This window comes from Scaptodrosophila lebanonensis, unplaced genomic scaffold (assembly GCF_003285725.1).
Source record: "Scaptodrosophila lebanonensis strain 11010-0011.00,11010-0021.00 unplaced genomic scaffold, SlebRS2 tig00000122-arrow-arrow-pilon, whole genome shotgun sequence".
NCBI classification, from domain to species: Eukaryota; Metazoa; Arthropoda; class Insecta; order Diptera; family Drosophilidae; genus Scaptodrosophila; species Scaptodrosophila lebanonensis.
In genome coordinates this window covers 1,008,385-1,031,023 of record NW_022060580.1, presented here as the reverse complement: position 1 = coordinate 1,031,023, position 22,639 = coordinate 1,008,385, and the positions used below count along the sequence as shown (strand labels likewise).

Here is a 22,639-nt window from a genome sequence, read left to right as displayed (position 1 = left end):
GCATACGGACACATAATAACTAACTGGGGGTATTTGCAAAATTCCAAGAATTACGGGAGTTAGAGAAAATCGCGATTTGCTTGGGAGAGGGGGTGAGGCATCTGGGACTAAAATTTTGTGTTCCTAGGTCTTATAGTCTCCGAGATATAGGCGATTATACAAATGGAAAATCGGGAAAAACCCCCATAGGGGGGAAGTGGGGGGGAAATCAAAACAATAAAACAAACTCGTATAGAATACACACATAGGGCATCTTTGTGCAAAATTTGGTGTGTCTATCTCTTATAGTTTCTGAGATCCAGGTGTTCAAACGGACGGACAGACAGACAGACAGGGCTAGATCGACTCGTCTTGTCACGCTGATCAAGAATATATATACTTTGTGGGATCTGCCATGCCTCCTTCTGCCTGTTACATTTTTCAGTTCCCGCAAACCTAATATACTCTTGTACATTTCATGGACAGAGTATAAAAATGAAGGAAACGTGGCGTTTAAAAACATCAACCGGACTCTAGATGATGCAACAACTACGTTTTCTTGTTTATTGTTGTTGTTGTTTATTGTTTATCTAATTATCATCCATTCATGAATTAATTTCAACGCATTTAACACTTTGTACTGTTTTAAATTGTGTAGTTGCATAATTTTGCAATATAACGATTGTTTTTCTAAATTTTGCTACAGGATATTATAAAACGTCATTTTTCATTACAGGTGAAATGGTAAAACGTTTAGAAGATGATCACATACGAATAGTTCAATGCATAATGGATAAATGCATGCGAAAAGACTCTTTATTAAATGAGCTTTATTTGCAACTAATAAAACAAACTACAGACCACCCTGATCCCAATTCTCGTGTTAACTTAAAACACTGGGCGCTTCTATCTTTAGCTTGCAGTGTTATCTTACCATCTATAAAATCAATTCGAAAATATTTAATTTCGCATTTGAAAAGATGTTCAACCGATCATGTGTCCGAAGAAGGAAAATATGCTAGATTTGCTGAAAAGGTAAGAAACACTTTAGGGTAATATCTGTGTGTGTTTTCTAAATATATGTCTAAAATTGTTCTGACTGAGTGGTTGGTAATCGATACACAACCCAAATGATTACAGTTTAGGTGGAAATATTTACTAACTAGAAAAATTTGTTTCAGTGAAATACACAGGACCTAAAACAAGTGGAAAAGATAGAGTCGAGAGTCCCGATTTTCAAATACTCTGTACCTATATATGTGTTCAATAATTAAAAAATTAAGAAAATTTTAAAACGAAATTGTAAAATAAAAAGCAATTCTTTGATCCATTATACCTCGTTGGGAATTGGAACGCACGTAACATACGTATACTTGTAGTATAAGGCTGTGTGGAAAATTTTATATCCTACCTCATATAGTCTGAGATCTAGGTGTTCATACGGCTTCTAGAACTTGATTTGTTCTTAATCAGTATGTCAGGGCGGGAATAGTTTGTCGTGCTAAAACAGGCAATCCGCACGCTAGCATGTAGCCTTAACTTGTTCGGAAGCACAAATACATTTGCCCACTAACGAGGCGAACATTGCTCGTGAACATCATTTGCTAAAACATTTTGGCAAGTGCGTATGTTAAAATGATTGCGGCAATTCAAATATGCGTTTAGCAGGAAAATGAGTAAATTTTCCCATTTTTGTTTATTTTTATAATCTTTTGTCTTATTTTTCCACAATTATGGGTTAGCTTGGGGCATTCTATGATTTTAAATAATAATAATAATAAATAAAAACAAGAAAGGAATGCTAAAGTCGAGCAGGTTCAACTCTTAAATACCCTGTACCACCCCACAATAAATAAATTAATTTAATTTAATTAATTAATTAATTTAATTAATTAACTAAATTAAATATAAAATATTCCATACAAGCATACATACATTTACATCAGAATCGTACCTATGCGTGTTGGTGTACTTGTACATATGTATGTATGTGTGCATTGGGCCTGGTTATATGGCTATAACTTTCTTTCTGATCATTCTATCATAATGAAACTTGGTATACGGATATATAATCACTAACTGGATATGTCTACCATTTTAGTTCAAAATTCCAAGAATTACGGGAGTTATAGAAAATCTAGAATAGAGGGGGAGCGGGGGGGTGCATCGGGAAAAATGAACAAACTCGTCCTTTCTCGGGCTCAGGAGAATCTGTATACCAAGTTTGGTTATTCTAGCTCCTATACTTTCTGAGATCCTTGCGTTCATACAGACAGACGGACAGACGGACATGGCTATATCGACTCGGCTTGTCATGCTGATCAAGAATATATATACTTTGTGGGGTCTGCCTCGCCTCCTTCTGTGTGTTACATGTACACTCGCACAAAACTAATATACCCTTGTACCCTTTGGGTACAGGGTATAAAAATAAAACAAACAGCGTACACACATAAGGCATCTTTGTGCAAAATTTGTTGTCTCTAGCTCTTATAGTCTCTGAGATGTAGGTGTTCATACGGACAGACGGACGGACATAGGGACAGTCAGACAGGCAGGGCTAGATCGACTCGTCTTGTCATGCTGATCAAGAATATACATATATACTTTGTCTGCCACGTCTCCTTCTGACTGTTACATTTTTCATCTCCCGCAAACCTAATATACTCTTGTACAATTCATGTACAGAGTATAAACATTTTTAATATTACAATTTGTTTTATTATTAAATTTTCTGAAATTATTCTACACATATGTACAGAGTATTTCAAAGTCAGAAAAGTCACCCGACTTTAGCTTCTCCACTTATTTTTCTTTTGGTTTTCGGTCGCGTTCTGTAATTTCCCATTAAGCCTCTAGCAGAAGCAAAAGGAAGAAGAAGAGGGAACTTATAACTAAATAATAATTAACCGATTTAAATGAAATTTGAAACAAAAGTAGATAATTATATATAAACTAGCAGGTATTGCCCGTCTTAACCCGGCTCAATATAATGTTTCCAATTGTATTTATTTTGTGTGTGCATAACCTACCCATATAAGTTACCAGTAGGAAGGCATTTAAGGTATTTAAATTAACATTTTCTGTTCGTGGCAAAAAATGGTTCAGTAGTCCGTTACATTTTTGTTCTTGCCAAACTATTTCGTTAAACGAACATGACCACTATAACTAATATTTTTTAAAGCTCGTTTTCCCCCCTTTGGATCTAGAATTTCCAAAAGCCTTTCTTAGTGTGCTCCTACACTATGATGGATACTATGAAAGGATACTTGAGTCCAAATTTCATATTTTACCGTTTGGGCTGTGCGTTGATCACCAATTAGTCAGGACAAACTGTTTTATATATAGAGATAACGCAACGTTTTAAGATAGACGATTTGCACAAAAGGGGGAATAATTATAAGGGTATATCCTAATTTTAAATTCACATTTGAGCCTTTTCGTGCCATATTGAGTCAATACGGTCACGCACAACCTCGGAATATGAAACACGGCACTCGTGTCAATGCCGTGCAGCGATGAGCCACGATCAAAAAGCATCTCAATTTGCTAGAGTAAAACTTTCGATAGTTGAAGCCACCGATACCATCAAAATATCGAAGTTTGAATGCAATAAGCAGATTATTTAAATAATAAAATCTAATTATTTATTGAGATCAATAAGAACAAATCATATACATACATACATCTGCCCGCAATGCGAAGCAGAATATGCGTAGCTCCGTTATTCGGTTTCTGCTTTACTATCGCTTACGCAGTCGTTGCCTAGCGACGGTAACTGTAAACTTTTGGCGTTTTGCCTTTGCAATTTACATTAAATGGTCAAAACGAAAGAAGATGTGCGAGCCAACAACTTGAAGTTGTTGTTGTTGTTTTGTAGGTACATGCTACATATGTACATATACAGGCATACATACATGCATATGCTTGTATAGTACATATGTATGTATGCATGGGCACACATAGACACGAACTGTTGCTTGTTGTATGTATGTGTGAGTGTGTGTATGTGATGTCCCCAACTATTTGATATGTGATATATGGCAAGTAAAAAATATATTGCTATATTTTAATCGTTGAATGCCAATTTGTTGATATAGTTATGTTGATTACATTACCCAAATTTAAAATCGATCGGGCAAAATTTATAACACATTTGACCATTCGAAAAAGTGAATAAATATTAAAACCCCAATAATAAAATTAAATGCGATATATCGAAAATATCGATACTTGTGTTGATATATCGTAATACATGTCGAATACAAATACATCGAAAAACATCGTTTGAGAGTTATTGATTATAATACTGTATTTTGTATTTGTATGTGTACGGTAACTGTAAACTTTTGGCATTTTGCGTATGCAATGAACAGCCGTAAATGATCAAAACGAAAGAAGATTTGCGAGCCAATAACTTGAAGTTGTTGTTGTTGTTTTAAAAATTTTGATTTGAAACCATAGAACACTTTTTATTACAATTAAACAACAGTGTTCGATGGCCCACTGCTGTATGTATGCAACCTATATATGTATGTATATTGGAATGTATGAACGTACATACATACATACTTATTGACGTACATACATATGTACATACATACTATACATACAGACGTATGTACATATGTATGTACGTATGTAATACATATGGTGCTGGTGTAATTCATAATGCGAAATTCTTTCTAGGGGGAGCAATGTCCCCCCTGCCCAACCTGCAGGGGGGATGCCCTTGTAGTCCGTTGTCCTAAAAACCCCTAATGCCAAATGTACTAAACAAAGAAAAAATAACATAAAAATGTTTGTTATAATGTTAATAATTTTTAATTAATTAACATTTCTTGCCCTGTCAGTGCAAGACGAATGTACTTTTGTACATATGTATGTATGTATGTACATACATGTGTACAAATGAACACTCACACATTAGTATCTCACATTTTGCTTTGGCTACTTCAACCGTTTGCACGCAACTACACGAACAGCTGCTTGTATGTATGTTTGTGTGTGCGTGTGTGTGTGTGTTTTTTTTTTTTTTTTAATTCCATTTACAACATTACAACATTTACAACTTGTAGTATAATACAATAATATACATATAATACATTGTAGAGAACTTAAGTAAAAAGTGGGTAATGGACACAATTCTCGTGCGGGACGGCCGCTAAGCATTGCTTCGCACGAGTTGTGGCCTCCTTTTACGTCCCTACTGCTCTGGCTCTCTCCAGCCGCCTAAGCTCACACATGACTTTGGCGGCAAAGTGGCTGACGGCATCCCATCCATTCTGGCTGTCCAGCATCTGTTCCACAATGTTATCCGCCGATATAGGGGTGCCCAAGGCGTTTTCTAGCACCTCCCTGTTACGACTGAATCTAGGGCAGTTTAGTACGACATGTTAGTTCACATGTGTGTGTGTGTGTGTGTGTGTGTGTGTGTGTGTATGTATACTTAGTTGTCCCCAACTGTTTGATATTTTGTATTGTTTGTTCTGCCTGCATTTGTAAAATGCATATTTTAAAAATCGTTAAATGCAAAGTTGTAATTTTAGTTACGTAGATTATATTACCCAAATTTGAATCGATCGGACAAAATTTAGAACACAAACTTTTCATTTGAAAAAATGAATAAATATTAAAACCCCAATAGTTCAAGCTCCAACAGAAATTTCGAAAAACCGATTATGCAATTTTGTTTGTATTCTTTTATAGATTATAAAAACCAAATTTAAAGTTGATCGATTCAGAAATGCAGAATTTTCAAACAAACTTTGGAGCTACTTTTCCCCCCTTTGGAGCTCGAATTTTCCAAAATCCCTTCTTAGTGCGCATCTACACCATGATAGGATAATTGAGCCCAGTTTCCTAGCTTTTACCGTTTGGGCTGTGGGGTGTTGATTGTGTTTCAATTTTTCCACGGAAAACCCCCCCTTTTTCATGCCCCAGGAAAAATGGTGAAAAACCAAGTATGCAGTTTTTCTTGTATTCTTTTTGAGAGTATACAAACTCAGTTTGAAGTTAATTGGATAAAAATTGTAGATTTTTCATACAAACGTTGGAGCCCGTTTTCCCCCCTTTGGCGTTCGAATTTTCCTCACAAAATTTCCTCACCTACACCACTGAAGACAACATGTGTCCAATTTTCAGCCTCCTAGCTCTTACCGTTTGGGCTGTGCGTTGATTGCAAATAGCTTTTCGTTTACCGAATTTTCCACCGGAAAACCATTATTATTCAGGCCGCAGGAAAAATATTGAAAATCCAAGTATACAGTTTTTTTTGTATTCTTTGTGAGAGTATACAAACTAAGTTTAAAGTTAATCGGATAAAAATTGTAGATTTTTCCTTCAAACATTGGAGCTCGTTTTCCCCCTTTGGAGCTCGAATTTTCCGAAACCCCTTCTTAGTGCTCACTTTCACTATAAGAGGGATTTTGTGTCCAAATTTCAGCTTCCTAGCTCTTACCGTTTGGGCTGTGCGTTGATTGCCAATCAGTCAGTCAGTCAGGACAAACTGTTTTATATATATAGAGATTATGTGTGCGGGTAAAGTGAATAACAAGTAGAGAAGCTAAAGTCGGGTGTCCCGACTTTAAAATGCTCTGCACATATCTTAGAATAATAGGAAAATGAAAAAAGCAAATTTTTGATCGATTTTACCTCTCCCGGTATTCGAACTCACGTAAAGGGTGTATAATTGCACATTTACATAGCAATTGCGTCTATGTAAGTGTATGCATGTCTATTCGGGCCTGTGTGAGCATGTTTTCAGTCAACCAAAGCATCAACAACAGATGCGGGAAGCACTAAAACAGTTTGTCCTGACTGACTGATTGGTGATCAACGTACAGCCCAAACGGTAAAAGCTAGGAAGCTGAAATTTGAGCTCAAGTATCCTTTCATAGAGTAGGTGCCTACTAAGAAGGGATTTTGGAAAATTCGAGCTCCAAAGGAGAGAAAACAGGCTCCAACGTTTGTATGAAAAATCTACAATTTATACTCTCAAAATTCCAAGAGAAACTGTATACTTGGTTTTTTGAAATTTGTGGTGGAGCTTGAATTATTGGGGTTTTAATATTTATTCACCTTTTCAAATAAAAAGTTTGTGTTATAAATTTTTTCCGATCGATTTAAAATTTGGGGACTGTAATCTACGTAATTAAATCTACAACTTTGCGCTCAAGGATTTTCAAAATATGCATTTTACAAATGCAGGCAGAACAAACAATACAAAATATCAAACAGTTGGGGACAACTAACTATACATACACACACACACATGTAAGTATGTTCATTCGTCTTGCATTGACAGAGCAAAAATGTTAATTAATTAAAAATTATTTAACATTTTTAAAAGTAATTTTTTCTTTGTTTAGTACATTTGGCATTATGGTTTTCATTAGTAACTTTATGCAGCAACAACAAATTACATAGAACGCAAATATCAAATAGTTGGGGACATCATATACACACACTCACGCACAGAACAAGCAACAGTTCGTGTCTAAATGTGCGGTTCTCTCCGTACGGTTGAAAAAGTAAAGAGAAACATGCATGCATATGTACATACATATGTATGCCTGTGTACGTACGTATATAGCATGTATGTACATTCGTATGTATGTATGTCTGTATGTATTCATTGGACAATCGAGCACTGTTGTTTGATTGTAATAAATAATGTTCTATAGTTTTAAATCAAATTTTTAAAACGAAAAACAACAACAACTGCAAGTTATTGGGTCGCGCTTCTTTCGTTCTGATCATTTGCGCCTGTTAATTTCAAAGGCAAAATGCCATAAGGTCACAGTTACCGTCGCTAGGCAACGAAGCAGAAACCGAAAGCGGACCTACGCATATTCTGCTTCGCGTTGCGGACAGATGTACATATGTATGTTTGTATATGATTTGTTCTAATTGATCTCAATAAATTATAAGATGTTATTATTTAAATTTTCTGTTAATTGAATTCAAACTTCGATGGAATTATTGATTGTATCGACGGATTCAACTATCGATAGTTTTGATGCTCTAGCACATAGAGCATCCGACACATGCCCATCTCTAGCATCTCAGCTGGTCGCATATTTACAGCGACTTAGTGTTAGCTAACAACGCTACAAATGAATTCTGAACAAATCTAAGAGTCATTTACCGTTAAGCCTATTTTGTGAGTGTATTCATGAGATTTACAAAAGCAGAAACACACATTTTACATTCACAACAATCATATTTAGAATTGAAGACACAAATTAGTGTTGAATTAAAAAATGTAATACATACTTATATATATATGTATGTATGTATGTATATAGGCGGATAACGCCTGCATGAAAAATTTAAATGTATGTACATATCAGCGTTGCCGAACGCTTCAATTTTGGCGGGACGTCCCGATTTATAAATCAAAATTAAATTTCCCGCGTCGAACTTTTCGGGGATAACTTGACCGTGCGTACAACGTGCTGAGGAAGCACACAGTTGTCAGGACTGCCAGTCCGCCCGGTGCGTAACGAAGATATGTACATATATATATATATGTATATGTATAACCATACATAGTACTTATTGTACTAAATTTGCTATTTGGCAAATGAACTCTTTAAAAAACTTTAGAGAGCGTCGAAAGAAGAATATCATATAGTAAATAAACTTATAATTATAAGCACAGATTACTTAGCCCAGCGAAGACGGGCAAGACCTGCTAGTATAGATGTATATACACAAAAAATTTAATACTACAAGTTGCAATTCAAAAGTTCCAGGACTTTTATTAAAAAACGAAAACTATTTTTTGTTTTTTAAAAATTTATTGGTCGCCTTCAAAATAGTCTCCTTCCGCCTGAATACAACGTTTTGCACGTTCAAGAAGGTGATCGAACGACTTTTTTAGGTCATTTGTCGGTATAGCTTTGAGGATGGCGGTCGCCGCCTGTTGGATGGCATCAACGTCAGCATAGCGGTTTCCTTTCATGGCCAAATGTAGTTTTCCGAAAAGGTAGAAGTCGCACGGTGCCATATCAGGTGAATACGGTGAGTGGTTAATGGTTAAAATATGATTTTTGGTCAAATAATCGGCCACGGTTCGTAAGCCCAAATGTTCGGTCAAAATGCGATAAATCGATGTTTTGGAGATGTTCAATTCCATTTCCATCAATTTCAATGATGATTTCGGCTGATTTTTGATGAATTCACGCACAGTTTCGATGGAATTTTTGGTGATCACGAAATTTGATTGGCCCACATGTTGATCGTCATTTATGTCCTCACGACCACTTTGAAAACGTTGAAACCACTCGTGCACTCTGCTACGGGATAGGCAATCATCGCCATAAACTTGTTTCATCAATTTCGGTAAAAGTTTTACCAATTTTAAAACAAAATTTAATGTTGGCTCTTTTTTTCGAAGCTCATTTTCCGACCGATAACACAAACATACTGACACTGATGAAATGTCATGAAATTCTCACTGGACAATCGATAAAGATAGCAGATTCTAACGCACCAGTCGACATATAGATAGCGCCACCAGGGGGCGCTAGCTTCAAAAAGTCCTGGAACTTTTGAATTGCACCTTGTACAATGGAGGTTCCTCCTGATAGGGGCACAAGCCCTGCCTTATTGTTAAATACACCGTTCCTAACTTTATTAACACATTAAGAAGTGATCCCAATGAAGACCTATTAAATGTTTCACCATTTCTTATAAAACAACGAATTGACTATACATGCGGCTCTGAAGTCGACTTTTGCAAAAAAAACGCGTAATGGAACTCTTCTAGTTAAAACCAAAAACAACACACAAGCCATCAAGCTCCTTAAACTTTAAGCTTTTTCAAGCTCAATAAATGTTACAGTTAATGTCATGGCCCCATTAAACATTATTTCAGATGAACTTAATTTGCCAATTGTTTCTAAGTTAGACACTAATTCTAAAATATTAGACTCTAAGTCAAAAACTAATAATAATATTAAAATACTCCCAATCAAAACATCAAAACGCAAAGTAGCGGCACTCAAAGCTAAACTAAGCAAAAACATTAAAATCCACAACAAACCTAAAAGTCAAACAACAACAAATAATAACGAAATGAGCATTTCAGAGAGTGATTCAGAAATTTCGTGAGCGACTTTCTCTTTGCAACCACTGCGTAGCTACCTAAGGCTAGAGTCACTCTCTCTCTCTCTCTCTTAGATGGCCACGTTTTTCCTCTTACTTATATACGTATGTATGTACGTACTAACTTCAAACTCACTTTACCTACTTTCACATTAGATTCATTCAATATAATTTCTCTTAATTTATAACCCTAATATGACAAAAATTATTCAGTGGAATATCAAAGGTTACAAATAATAATTATAGTGAGTTACAACTTCTTTTAAAAGAACACCAACTACACATCTTTTCACTTCAAGAAACACATATAGTTGATACTTAATACCTCCCAATCTCTGTTAATTACTCTTTAATATCCTTTAATAACACAAATTCATTTGGCGGAGTAGCATTTCTAGTTCACGACTCCATTAGTTTTACAAAGTTGCAACTAAGTGGAGACCTTGAAGCTTTAGGTATGGAAATTTTATCAAAGAAAAGTGTAAACATTATTTCAGTGTACATTTCACCCAATAAACATTATTCCAAAACAAATCTTGAAAATATTCTTAGTCTTCCCAACAACTCCACACCTACTCTAGTTTTAGGCGATTTTAATTCTTGGCATCCAATTTGGGGCTCTCCTATGAGCAATTTAAGGGGCAAAGTATTAACCAACTACATAACACAGACCAACTATATTTTACTGAACATCAAAAGCCCAACACACTACTCTACACACCATTCATTTACTCATATAGATTTATCATTCTGCTCTGCAGAATTGGTCTGTGACGTATCCTGGGAAGTTATTGATGACCTTAATGGTTGCGATCATTTCCCGATATGCATCTCTCTCTTTCCCACCCCAATTTACCCTACTGACACTGCCAAACCCACTTTCAAACTAAATATGGCCAATTGGCAATTATTTTCTGATAAAATACAACATATTCACTCGCTTAAACCACCAAGCAATAATGTCAACAGAGAAGCTTCCTTATTAACGAAAATTATTATCCAAAGCGCCCATTTGACAATACCAAAGAAGTAAACAAGAAAGGAATGCTAAAGTCGAGCAGGCTCAACTCTTAAATACCCTGTAACACCCAACAAAAAAGAAATTAAATTAATTTAATTAATTAACTAAATTAAATATAAAATATTCCATACATACATTTACATTTACATCAGAATCGTGCCTATGCGTGTTTGTGTAGTCGTACATATGTATGTATGTGTGCATTGCTATAACTTTCTTTCCGATCATTCTATCATAATGAAACTTTGTATACGGATAAATAATCACTAACCTAATGTGACTACCAAATTTTAGTTCAAAATTCCAAGAATTACGGGAGTTATAGAAAATCGTTAATAGGGGGGAGTGGGGGGGTGGATCAGAAAAAATGAACAAACTCGTCCTTTCTCGGGGTCAGGAGAATCTGTATACCAAGTTTGGTTATTCTAGCTCTTATACTTTCGGAGATCCTTGCGTTCATACAGACAGACAGACGCACAGACAGACGGACAGACAGACGGACATGGCTATATCGACTCGGCTTTGTGGGGTCTACCAAGCCTCCTTCTGTGTGTTCCATGTGCACTCGCACAAAACTAATATACCCTTGTACCCTTTGGGTAAGAGAATTAAAAAAAAATATTTTGATCGATTTTACCTCTTTTGGTATTCGAACTCACGTAAAGGGTGTATAACTGCACATATACAAAGCAATTGCGTCTATGTGAGTGTATGTATGTTTATGCGCGTATATTCGTGTCTGTGTAAGCATGTTCGCAGTCAACCAAAGCACCAGCATCAACAACAGTCGCGGGCAGCGCTTGAGCAGCGCTGCAGCATCAAATATATTTATGGCTATAACATCTTGTTAAATCGGTCTATCATGATGAAACTTGTCATACGGACACATAATTACTAACTGGGGGTATTTGCAAAATTTTCTAAATTCCAAGAATTACGGGATTTAGAGAAAATCGCGATTTCCATAGGAGAGGGTGGGAGAGGTGGTAGGGAAATTCCAAAATACACATTTTCTGTGTATTCTCATAAGGCATCTGGGACTAAAATTTGGAGTCCCTAGGTCTTATAGTCTCCGAGTGTTCACAAAAGTGAACAAGAGCTCAGAAGTTAGCGTAGGGAGCACAAGCAGTAGGTAGGCTAAACAACAAATCTCGGTCTAAAAATAGCCGCATGCAGCAGTGGTACAGACCAACGCATAGTAGGTAACAAGAAATGCATAGGCAAATAGGACCGCGACAGCGTTTAAGGGTGCGTTTAAGGTGCACACTGCGTTTAAGAAAGGCTTGGAATATACATATGGAGGGGAAATCCACTTGACACCGTTAGGATAGAATAAGACGAAAAATGTAAAATTAGAGTAAGTACAATGTTTAGAAAATAAGAAAGAGTCAAATAAAGAATTATTAGTACATAAGGAAAAACCTAGTAAATAAGACAAAAATTGTATAAATACTGAAGGAATTTCAGAAATAAAATCAGAATGAAATTGGAAATTTAAGCATTGGTTTGTTTCCTTTTTTGTTCTCTCAGAGACGCTCTACACGGGATAAAGTGTAGCCTCTGATAGTGAATAGTTGCTAGCTGTATAGCAAGGAACTATTTACATTTTGGTCCTTCGAGCAAGGAAACGGCGAGGTCGGCAATAGCGGGCCCATCCGAACTAGATACCGAAAAGGTGTTAGAATCAAAAAATGAAAATTTGAAAACAAAAGCCGAACCATTAAGGCCATAGCCTTTAAAGTAGGAAGGGAAAGAATACAGAGTCTAGTAAAGACGAAACTAAAATCGGTTGCCAAACTTCTGCTAAGTTTGGGCCGATAAATCAGAAGGAAGACCCCTGCAAACCGCTGCCAGGTTTGGACCAAGAGGGTCAAAGAAAAGCGGTTCCCAAAGATCCCTTACAAGGTTTGGACCGCCGAAGGACGAAGAAGCGAGAGGGTCAGAGAAAAGCGGTTCCCAAAGATCCCTTACAAGGTTTGGGCCGCCGAAGGACGAAGAAGAGAGAAGCCAGAGAATACAGCAGGTTCAAGCCCATAGAAGGTTTCGACAAAAGAAGCGCAGAGCCGAAGAATACGACAAGAGCCAAACCTCTACCAGGTTTGGCCCATGAGTCAGAAACCCCAGGAAGCCACCGACGAACGTCAATTTGCTTCTATGGAAGAATTTGACCGAGTATTTAATAGAATTATTAAGGTCGCAAGGCCATATATAGAAGCTGCAGCGGAACCCAATGCAGGACCGCAAAAGCTTACGATAGAAGAATATAGGGAGAGAAATAAAAAATCGAAAATACAGCCGGAAGCCCAAAAGAAAGAAGTAAAACCAGGCAAACGGCAAAGAGTTAGGAATCAGTTGCGAGAGCTATACAAATTAGCTCAAATTTCAATAGGACAGGAACAAAAGAAGTACCTGTTAGAAAAAAATTAAAAGATAACAGGAGTAAAAAGAAAAAGGAGCAAAAAAGAACTGATGTTAAGAAAAATTAAGAACATTTCAAAATTAATATTAAGAAAAATAGAAATAAGAAGAAATAAATAAATAATAACATAAAATATTTGTTGTTGTCGAAAATAATAATACCAAAGGTGACAAGATGGTGTTGACAAGGGATCAATTAAAAGATCTCTTAGTAGAGCAGCAGACGATTTATAGGGAGATAGAAAATATAACGAATTTAGGAGAGAAAACGTTGTGTGAAAACTCACAGCACTTAGCAGAGCTAGAGAAGCTCTGGGAAAAATTCGAAAAAAGGCATGAGATCCTAGAGGACAACAAGAAAAGTCTTGGCGAGGTAGACTATTTCCAAAAGAACGTGTGGGCGAACGTGATGAAGGTTAGAGGGGATATAATGACTTGCCTAGCTAGGTACAAACCTAAAAAACACGTACCATCAGCTCCAATGGAGACGAGCATGTCAGCCACATCCCCATTTCAAGACGAAGCCAGGCATAGGTGGGAAAAGAAAAGAAATACGGTAATAGCCAAGGCCGAAAGGTTTGGCAGACAGATTAGTGGAGATTTTCACGTAGGACTAGAGGCGCCGGAAGCGAAGAAATTCTTAGATGGAAAGTTTGAGGAAATAAAGGAGAGTATAAAAACCTTGGAAAAAGACCCCTTTAGCACTGAGAACGAAATAGGGCAAATGTTGGAGGAGGTACAAGGACTTTTTTTACGTAAAATGAAAGAAATTAATGAAGACAAAAACACGAATAGCACATTGAAATTAAAAGAAATTGAAATTAATCCCTTTTTCGGAAATATAGCACAGTGGACAGCCTTTTCAGATATGTTTGGAAACTTGGTGCACAAGAACAAAAACTTACACGAAGTTGAGAAATTTATAAGGTTAAAAGAGCTAGTTAGGGGGGAGGCGAGTTCCCTAATACAGCATTTACCAATCTCAAGGGAAAATTATAAAACGGCATTACATATTTTGAAAGATAGATACGAAAATAGGCGACAAATATTCTCCTACCACATGGACAAACTATTAGATCAGCCCACAATGAATAGTGAGTCGGAAAAAAGTGTCCAGGCCCTGCTAGATACTACTAGGCAATGTATTCATGCCATAAACGGTATGGATACAGGAATAAAAGAAGCAGATATAGTATGGGCTAGGATAGTTTTAAGAAAATTCGATAGGGCAGGACTACAACAGTATGAACAGTACACTAGGAGAACAAAAGAAATCCAAACCTTAGAAGAGGTTTTGGAGTTTCTCGAACAACACCTCCAGGCAATACAAACAATGCAAACAAAAACATTTTTAAAGAACCGTTCAGGAGGTATCCAAAAGAAATGAGTAGGAGCTACCCGCAAACAACATGCCCATATTGCAAACTGATAGGACATCCATTAGAGAGTTGTAGGAAATTTATCAATCTTTCGGTAGAAGAGAGATGGACCGCAGCAACGGAAATCGGACGATGCTTCTCTTGCTTAAAGCATGATTTTAGATCCGAATGTCAGGATCATCAGATGAAGTGTGAGAAATGTCATGGTGGACATCATGTACTATTGCACAAAGAAGAGGGTAGAGCGGGAACGCTGATTGCAAAGGCATCAACAACAACGATCCTTGCAACAGCGCAGATAGAAGTCCAATCGTATACAGGAGAATGGAAAATTTTAAGGGCTGTAGTAGACCAAGGATCACAAACTACCTTTATTACAGAGGAAGCTGCACAAATACTGCAGCTTCCGAAAATAAAGAAGAAAACCCAGATTTTTGGTATAGGCGATAGTTTGGCTGGAGTCTCAAACTCACTGATAAATATAAAAATTAGGCCAAGATTTCCTAGCCCAGTGGTGATTGAGTCGGAAGCATTAGTAATGCCTCGGATATTAAATCCACAACCACAATCTAGCTTCGAATATAACAAAAGCCAATGACAGAATGAAATGCTAGCAGATCCGCTATTTAATAAGAAAAGTAGGAGCGACATTTTGATAGGCAGCAATATGTTGCCAGGAATAATAATGCAAGGAGTAAGACAAGATGGGTCTATCCTAGCACAAAAAACCAAGTTAGGATGGATTTTATCAGGGCCAGTTAAAACCCCACAGGCAGATAGAATAGAAGCCGTAACAGTGAACTTAGAAAAGTTTTGGGAAATCTCAGAGAAAGCCTCTGAGAAAAAATTAGATTTTCCCAGATTTAGGGATTTTTGCGAAGTCTCAGATAAAGCTACTGAGAAAAAATTAAATTTTCCTAGATTTAGGGATTTTTTCGAAGTCTCAGATAAAGCTGCTGAGAAAAACTTAGATTTTTCTAAAATTAGTTTTATGGGAGACGTCTCAGAGAAAGCCTGTGAGAAAAAATTAGATTTTCCCAAATTTAGGGATTTTTGGGAAGTCTCAGTGAAAGCTACTGAAGAGATAGATGTTCCTAAGTTTGATGTTATAAATGAAGTCTCAGAAAAGGCGTTTGAGGAAACGATAGAGTTTCCTAAATTTAGGTGTTTTTGGGAAGTCTCAGAAGAAAAGACTGAGAAAGAAGGCAACTTCAATCATTGTGAGGAAATAGGCATAAAATTAGCCTCTTTCGAATTGGAAAAGTCCTCTGAGCCCATAGTAGCAGATTTTGTTCAATCAACGGAAGCAAGATTGGTCCCAAAATCAGAAGATTTAAAGTTCGAAGAAAAATATGATTTTGTCGGTGCTGAGACATTTACTTCTTCTTCTATTACTATACAACCACAATTAGGAATTTCTGAGGAAACAGACACCAAAGAATGTCACGATAAATTATCCTCAGTCCAATGTATAAAAACCCCTGAGCTCGTAGGTGCAGACTTCGTCCAATTAACGAATGAAAAAGTAATTTCAAAATCACAATACAAACAGGCAAATTTAAAGATCGAGAAAATGTCCAATTCCACTGTACAAGCAGCACAAAGTGTGTCTGTAAAAAAGACAACTGCAGTTAAGCCAAATACTGTTGGTTTAAAATTAGAAAGACCACAATTTCACCTTATCCCTCTGGCAAGTCCTCACTTCGGAGGAATCCAAGGAACGGGGGTAGATTCAGTAGATTCAGTAAAAAATTACCAAAACAAAATAGTAAAAGAACGAACTCTAACGTACGAGAAAATAAGTACGTCACTAGTGCAAATCAAGACAATACTGAACTCCGGGCCACTGTACAGGTTAGACAGTAACATTGAATTAGAGAACAGTTTAAAGCCAGCACAATTTCGAATTCACGAACCGCTTTTCGAAGGCATAGATCGGAAATATAACAAAGGGATTTCAGTATTGGACCGATGGAAATTGGTACCAAGCAAGAAAATCCGTTTTTGGACAAAGTGGAAAGAGAAATACAACTTGATTCTTGGATGCAATTAGGAGTATAAAATATATGACATTATTTCCCGTCGCAAGATGTTCACAAAAGTGAACATAGTTTAGTCGCCAGCGACAGTTAGGTTTGCCCTGCGCAAGATGTTCACAAAAGTGAACAAGAGCTCAGAAGTTAGCGTAGGGAGCACAAGCAGTAGGTAGGCTAAACAACAAATCTCGGTCTAAAAATAGCCGCATGCAGCAGTGGTACAGACCAACGCATAGTAGGTAACAAGAAATGCATAGGCAAATAGGACCGCGACAGCGTTTAAGGGTGCGCTTAAGGTGCACACTGCGTTTAAGAAAGGCTTGGAATATACATATGGAGGGGAAATCCACTTGACACCGTTAGGATAGAATAAGACGAAAAATGTAAAATTAGAGTAAGTACAATGTTTAGAAAATAAGAAAGAGTCAAATATTGAATTATTAGTACATAAGGAAAAACCTAGTAAATAAGACAAAAATTGTATAAATACTGAAGAAATTTCAGAAATAAAATCAGAATGAAATTGGAAATTTAAGCATTGGTTTGTTTCCTTTTTTGTTCTCTCAGAGACGCCTTACACGGGATAAAGTGTGGCCTCTGATAGTGAATAGTTGCTAGCTGTATAGCAAGGAACTATTTACACCGAGATATAGGCGATTATACGAATGGAAAATCGGGAAAACCCCCATAGGGGGGAAGTGGGTGGGAAAATCAAAAAAAATAATACAAACTTGCACAGCGTACACACATAACGCATCTTTGTGCAAAGTTTGGTGTCTCTACCTCTTATAGTCTCTGAGATCCAGGTGTTCATACGGACAGACGAACCTTATCAGTTTTAGAAAATGTTGTGTTTTTATACTCTATACATAAAATGTACAAGAGTATATTAGGTTTGCGGGAGCTGAAAATGTAACAGACAGAAGGACAGACAGACAGACAGGGCTAGATCGACTCATCTCGTCATGCTGATCAAGAATATATATACTTTGTGGGGTCTGCCACGCATCATTTAATTAATTAATTAATAAAGAAAATTTATTTAATACATACATAGAAGACATGTTTATGTACAGTTTTAACAGTATACATTTACACCACGTGTATATGCGTGTTTATATGCGTGTATGTATGCAGCACAAAGTTGAACCAAAGCAGCAACAACAACAACAGCTGCAGGCAGCGCATGGGCAGCGATTTTATTTATGGCTATAACTTTCTTTAATAACAAAAGAATTGTCATTGACCCAAATACAATAGCTAACTCATTCGCCCAATTTTGGTCAACTGAATCAGACGTCAAAAACTTTTCCCACAAATTTACCTTAAACAAACTCTTTAATTTGTAATTTATCACATGAAATAGAAAACAACATTACCTTTATTGTACTCCAGTCAACCCTGAATTCGCTCAAAGGACTCACACCCGGACATGACCGCACATGAACATTTTTAATTCATATATACCATAATCTTTTAAACTAAGTATGACAGTACCCATTTTGAAACCTAACAAAGACAAATCGGAATTATCTTCTTACCGTCCAATTTCACTTAACTCGTGCCTTGGTAAAATCTTGGATAAAATAGTAGCAAAAAGATTATGGTAGTTTGTTACTGTCAACAAGCTAATCCGTACTAACCAATTTGGTTTTAAAAGGGGTAAGTCAGTTACAGATGGTCTACTCTACGTAGACCACTTGGTAACTAGATCAATTTCAAAACGAGAAAAGAATACTAAAGTCGAGCAAGCTCAACTCTTAAATACCCTGTACCTCCCACCAAAAAGGAAAAAATGAAAAAATTTTTTTTAATAATTAAAAAAAATAATATTAATTAAATTATTTAATTAAATTAAAGACATGTTCATGTACAGTTTCAACAGCATACATTTACATCAGAATCGTGTCTCTGCGTGTTTATATGCGTGTTTGTATGCAGCACAAAGTTGAACCCAAGCAGCAACAACAACAACAGGTGCGGGCAGCGCTACAAGCAGAGCGACGGCAGCGATTTTGTTTATGGCTATAACTTTCTTCAGAATTGACCTTGGCATACAGACACATAATCACTAACGGGATGTTATGGAAAAAAACACGAATTGCGGTGGAGTAGGGGGGTGTATCAGAATAAAAAAATAAACTTGACTTGCCTAGGGCTTATGGGAATCTGGATACCAAGTTTGGTTATTCTAGCTCTTGTACCGGACGGACAGACGGACGGACGGACGGACGGACGGACATGGCTATATCGACTCGGTTTGTCACCCTGATCAATCTATATATATAAAACAGTTTGTCCTGACTGACTGACTGACTGACTGACTGATTGGTGATCAACGCACAGCCCAAACGGTAAAGGCTAGGAAGCTGAAATTTGGACTCAAGTATCCTTTCATAGTCTAGGTCCCCACTAAGAAGGGATTTTGGAAAACTCGAGCTCCAAAGGGGGAAAACAGGCTCCAACGTTTGTATGAAAAATCTACAGTTTTCATCTGATTAACTTTAAACTTAGTTTGTATACTCCAATTCCAATTCCAAGAAAAACTGTATACTTGGTTTTTTGATATTTTTTTAGGGGCCTAAAATATGGGAGTTTTCCTGTAAAAAAAATGTTGGGGCACAAAAGCAAACCGCGTCAACAGCCCACAGCCCACACGGTAAAAGCTAGGATGCTGAAATTTGGGCTCAAGTATCCTATCATGGTGTAGATGAGCACTAAGAAGGGATTTTGCAAAATTCGAGCTCCAAAGGGGGGAAAACAGGCTCCAAAGTTTGTTTGAAAAATCCGCATTTTTCAACCGATCGACTTAAAACTTAGTTTCTAAAATCAATTAAAGGATACAAACAAAACTGCATACTTAGATTTTCGAAATTTGTGTTGGAGCTTGAATTATTGGGGTTTTCTTGGGGCACAAAAGGAAACCGCGTCAACAGCCCACAGCCCAAACGGTAAAAGCTAGGATGCTGAAATTTGGGCTCGAGTATCCTATCATGGTGTAGATGCGCACTAAGAAGGGATTTTGGAAAATTCGAGCTCCAAAGGGGGGAAAAGTAGTTCCAAAGTTTGTTTGAAAAATCCGCATTTTTCAACCGATCGACTTAAAACTTAGTTTCTAATATCAATTAAAGAATACAAACAAAACTGCATACTTAGATTTTCGAAAGTGTTGGAGCTTGAAATTTTGGGGTTTTAATATTTATTCACTATTTCAAATGAAAAGTTTGTGTTATAAATTTAGTCCGATCGATTTAAAATTTGGATAATGTAATCTACGTAACTAAATCTACAACTTTGCATTCAAGGATTTTCAAAATATGCATTTTACAAAAGCAGGCAGAACAAACAATACAAAATATCAAACAGTTGGGGACAACTAAGCATACATACACACACATACAAACAGCTGTTCGTGTAGTTGCGTGCAAACGATTGAAATAGCCAAAGCAAAATGTGAGACACTAATGTGTGAATGTCCATACATATGTGCACATCTATGTATGTGTATGTATGTACATTCGTCTTGCACTGACAGAGCAAGAAATGTTAATTAATTGAAAATTATATAATATAACATTTTTAAAAGTAATTTTTTCTTTGTTTAGTGCATTTGGCATTAGTGTTTTCATTAATAACTTTATGCAGCAACAACAAATATCAAATAGTTGGAGACATCACATACACACACTCACACACACAACAAGCAACAGTTCGTGTCTATGTGTGCGGTTCTCTACGTACGGTTGAAAAAGTAAAGAGAAACATATGTACATATGTATGTATGCCTGTGTATGAATATAGCATGTATGTACATTCGTATTAATGTATACATTGGGCAATCGAACACAGTTGTTTGATTGTAAAAAAAATAATGCTCTAAAAACAACAACAACTGCAAGTCATTAGCTCGCTCTTCTTCTTTCGTTTTGACCATTTCATGTTTCAAAACGCCAAAATGTTACAGTTACCGTCGCTAGGCAACGACTGCGTAAGCGATAGTATAGCAGAAACCGAATAACGGACCTACGCATATTCTGCTTCGCATTGCGGGCAGATGTATGTATGTATGTATATGATTTGTTCTTCTTGATCTCAATAAATAATTCGATTTCATTATTTAAATATTCTGCTTATTGCATTCAAACTTCGATAGTTTGATGGTATCGGTGCCAGTGCTTTTTGATCGTGGCTCATCGCTGCACGGCATTGACGAGTGCCGTGTTTCATATTCCGAGTTTGTGCGTGGCCGTATTGACTCAATATGGCACGAAAAGACTCAAATGTGAATTTAAATTTGGACTCAAGTATCGTTTCATAGTATCCATCATAGTGTAGGAGCACACTAAGAAAGGCTTTTGGAAAATTCTAGCTCCAACAGGGGGAAAACGAGCTTTAAAAAATATTAGTTATAGTGGTCATGTTCGTTTAACGAAATAGTTTGTCAAGAACAAAAATGTAACGGACTACTGAACAATTTTTTGTCAAGAACAGAAAATGTTCATTTAAATACCTTAAATGCCTTCCTACTGGTAACCTTTAAGGTGAAAACATATGGGTAGGTTATGCACAAACAAAATAAATGCAATTGGAAACACATTGAGCCGGGTTAAGACGGGCAATACCTGCTAGTAATATATATACTTTGTGGGGTCTGCCACGCCTCCTTCTGTGTGTTACATACATTCGCACAAAACTAGTATAGCCTTTTACCCTTTGAGTACAGGCTATAAAAACGTCACATTTCTATAATATCTTTAGATTTTGTCAAGGCTTTCGATAAAATAGGAATCCACACAGTGCTTCAACAACTAATAGAATGGAAAATAATTACACAAATTTTCAACTATGTTAAAAATTTTATGTGTAATAGAAAACAAGTAAAAAAGCTAAAGTCGGGTGCCCCGACGTTGAAATACTCTGTTCATATGTTTAGAATAATTATAGAAATTAAAACAAGTAAAAAAGCTAAAGTGGGGTGTCCCGACTTTGAAATACTCTGTACATATGTTTAGAATACTTATAATAAGTAAAAAAGCTAAAGTCGGGTGTCCCGACTTTGAAATACTCTGTACATATGTTTTCAATAATTATAGAAAATAAAAAAAAATTAAGAAAAAAAAAAATGGATCGATTTTACCTTTCTCGGTATTCGAACTCACGTAAAGGGTGTATATTTGCACATTTACATAGCAATTGCGCCTTAGTGAGTGTATTTATGCCTATTCGCATCTATTCGTGTCTGTGTAAACATGTGTGCAATCAACCGAAGCACCAGCATCAACAGCCGCGGGCAGCGCTGCAGCAGCAAATATATTTATGGCTATAACATCTTGTTAAATCGGTCTATCATAATGAAACTTGTCATACGGACACATAATAACTAAAAATTTTAGTTCGAAATTCCAAGAAACACGGGAGTTAGAGCAAATCGCATTTGCGGGGGAGAGGGGGGAAGGAGGGAAATTCCAAAATATACATTTTCTGTGTATTCACACAAGGCATCTTGGACTAAACAAACTCGTATAGAATACACACATAAGGCATCTTTGTGCAAAATTTGGTGTCTATCTCGTATAGTCTCAAAGATCCAGGTGTTCATACGGACGGACAGACGGACGGACAGACGGACAGACAGACAGGGCTAGATCGACTCGTCTCGTCATGCTGATCAAGAATATATATACTTTGTGGGG

General features: G+C 36.6%; 1 protein-coding gene across 1 annotated transcript in view; it reads left to right on the top strand.

Annotated features, from left to right (window-relative positions):
• Window positions 1-22,639, top strand: part of LOC115628647 (unconventional myosin heavy chain 6) — a 665,426-nt gene that overhangs the window by 596,789 nt on the left and 45,998 nt on the right. Inside the window, exon 18 of the mRNA XM_030524816.1 lies at window positions 716-1,014. Within this exon, the coding sequence (XP_030380676.1) occupies window positions 716-1,014 (299 nt within the window). The remainder of the gene's footprint in view (window positions 1-715; window positions 1,015-22,639) is intronic.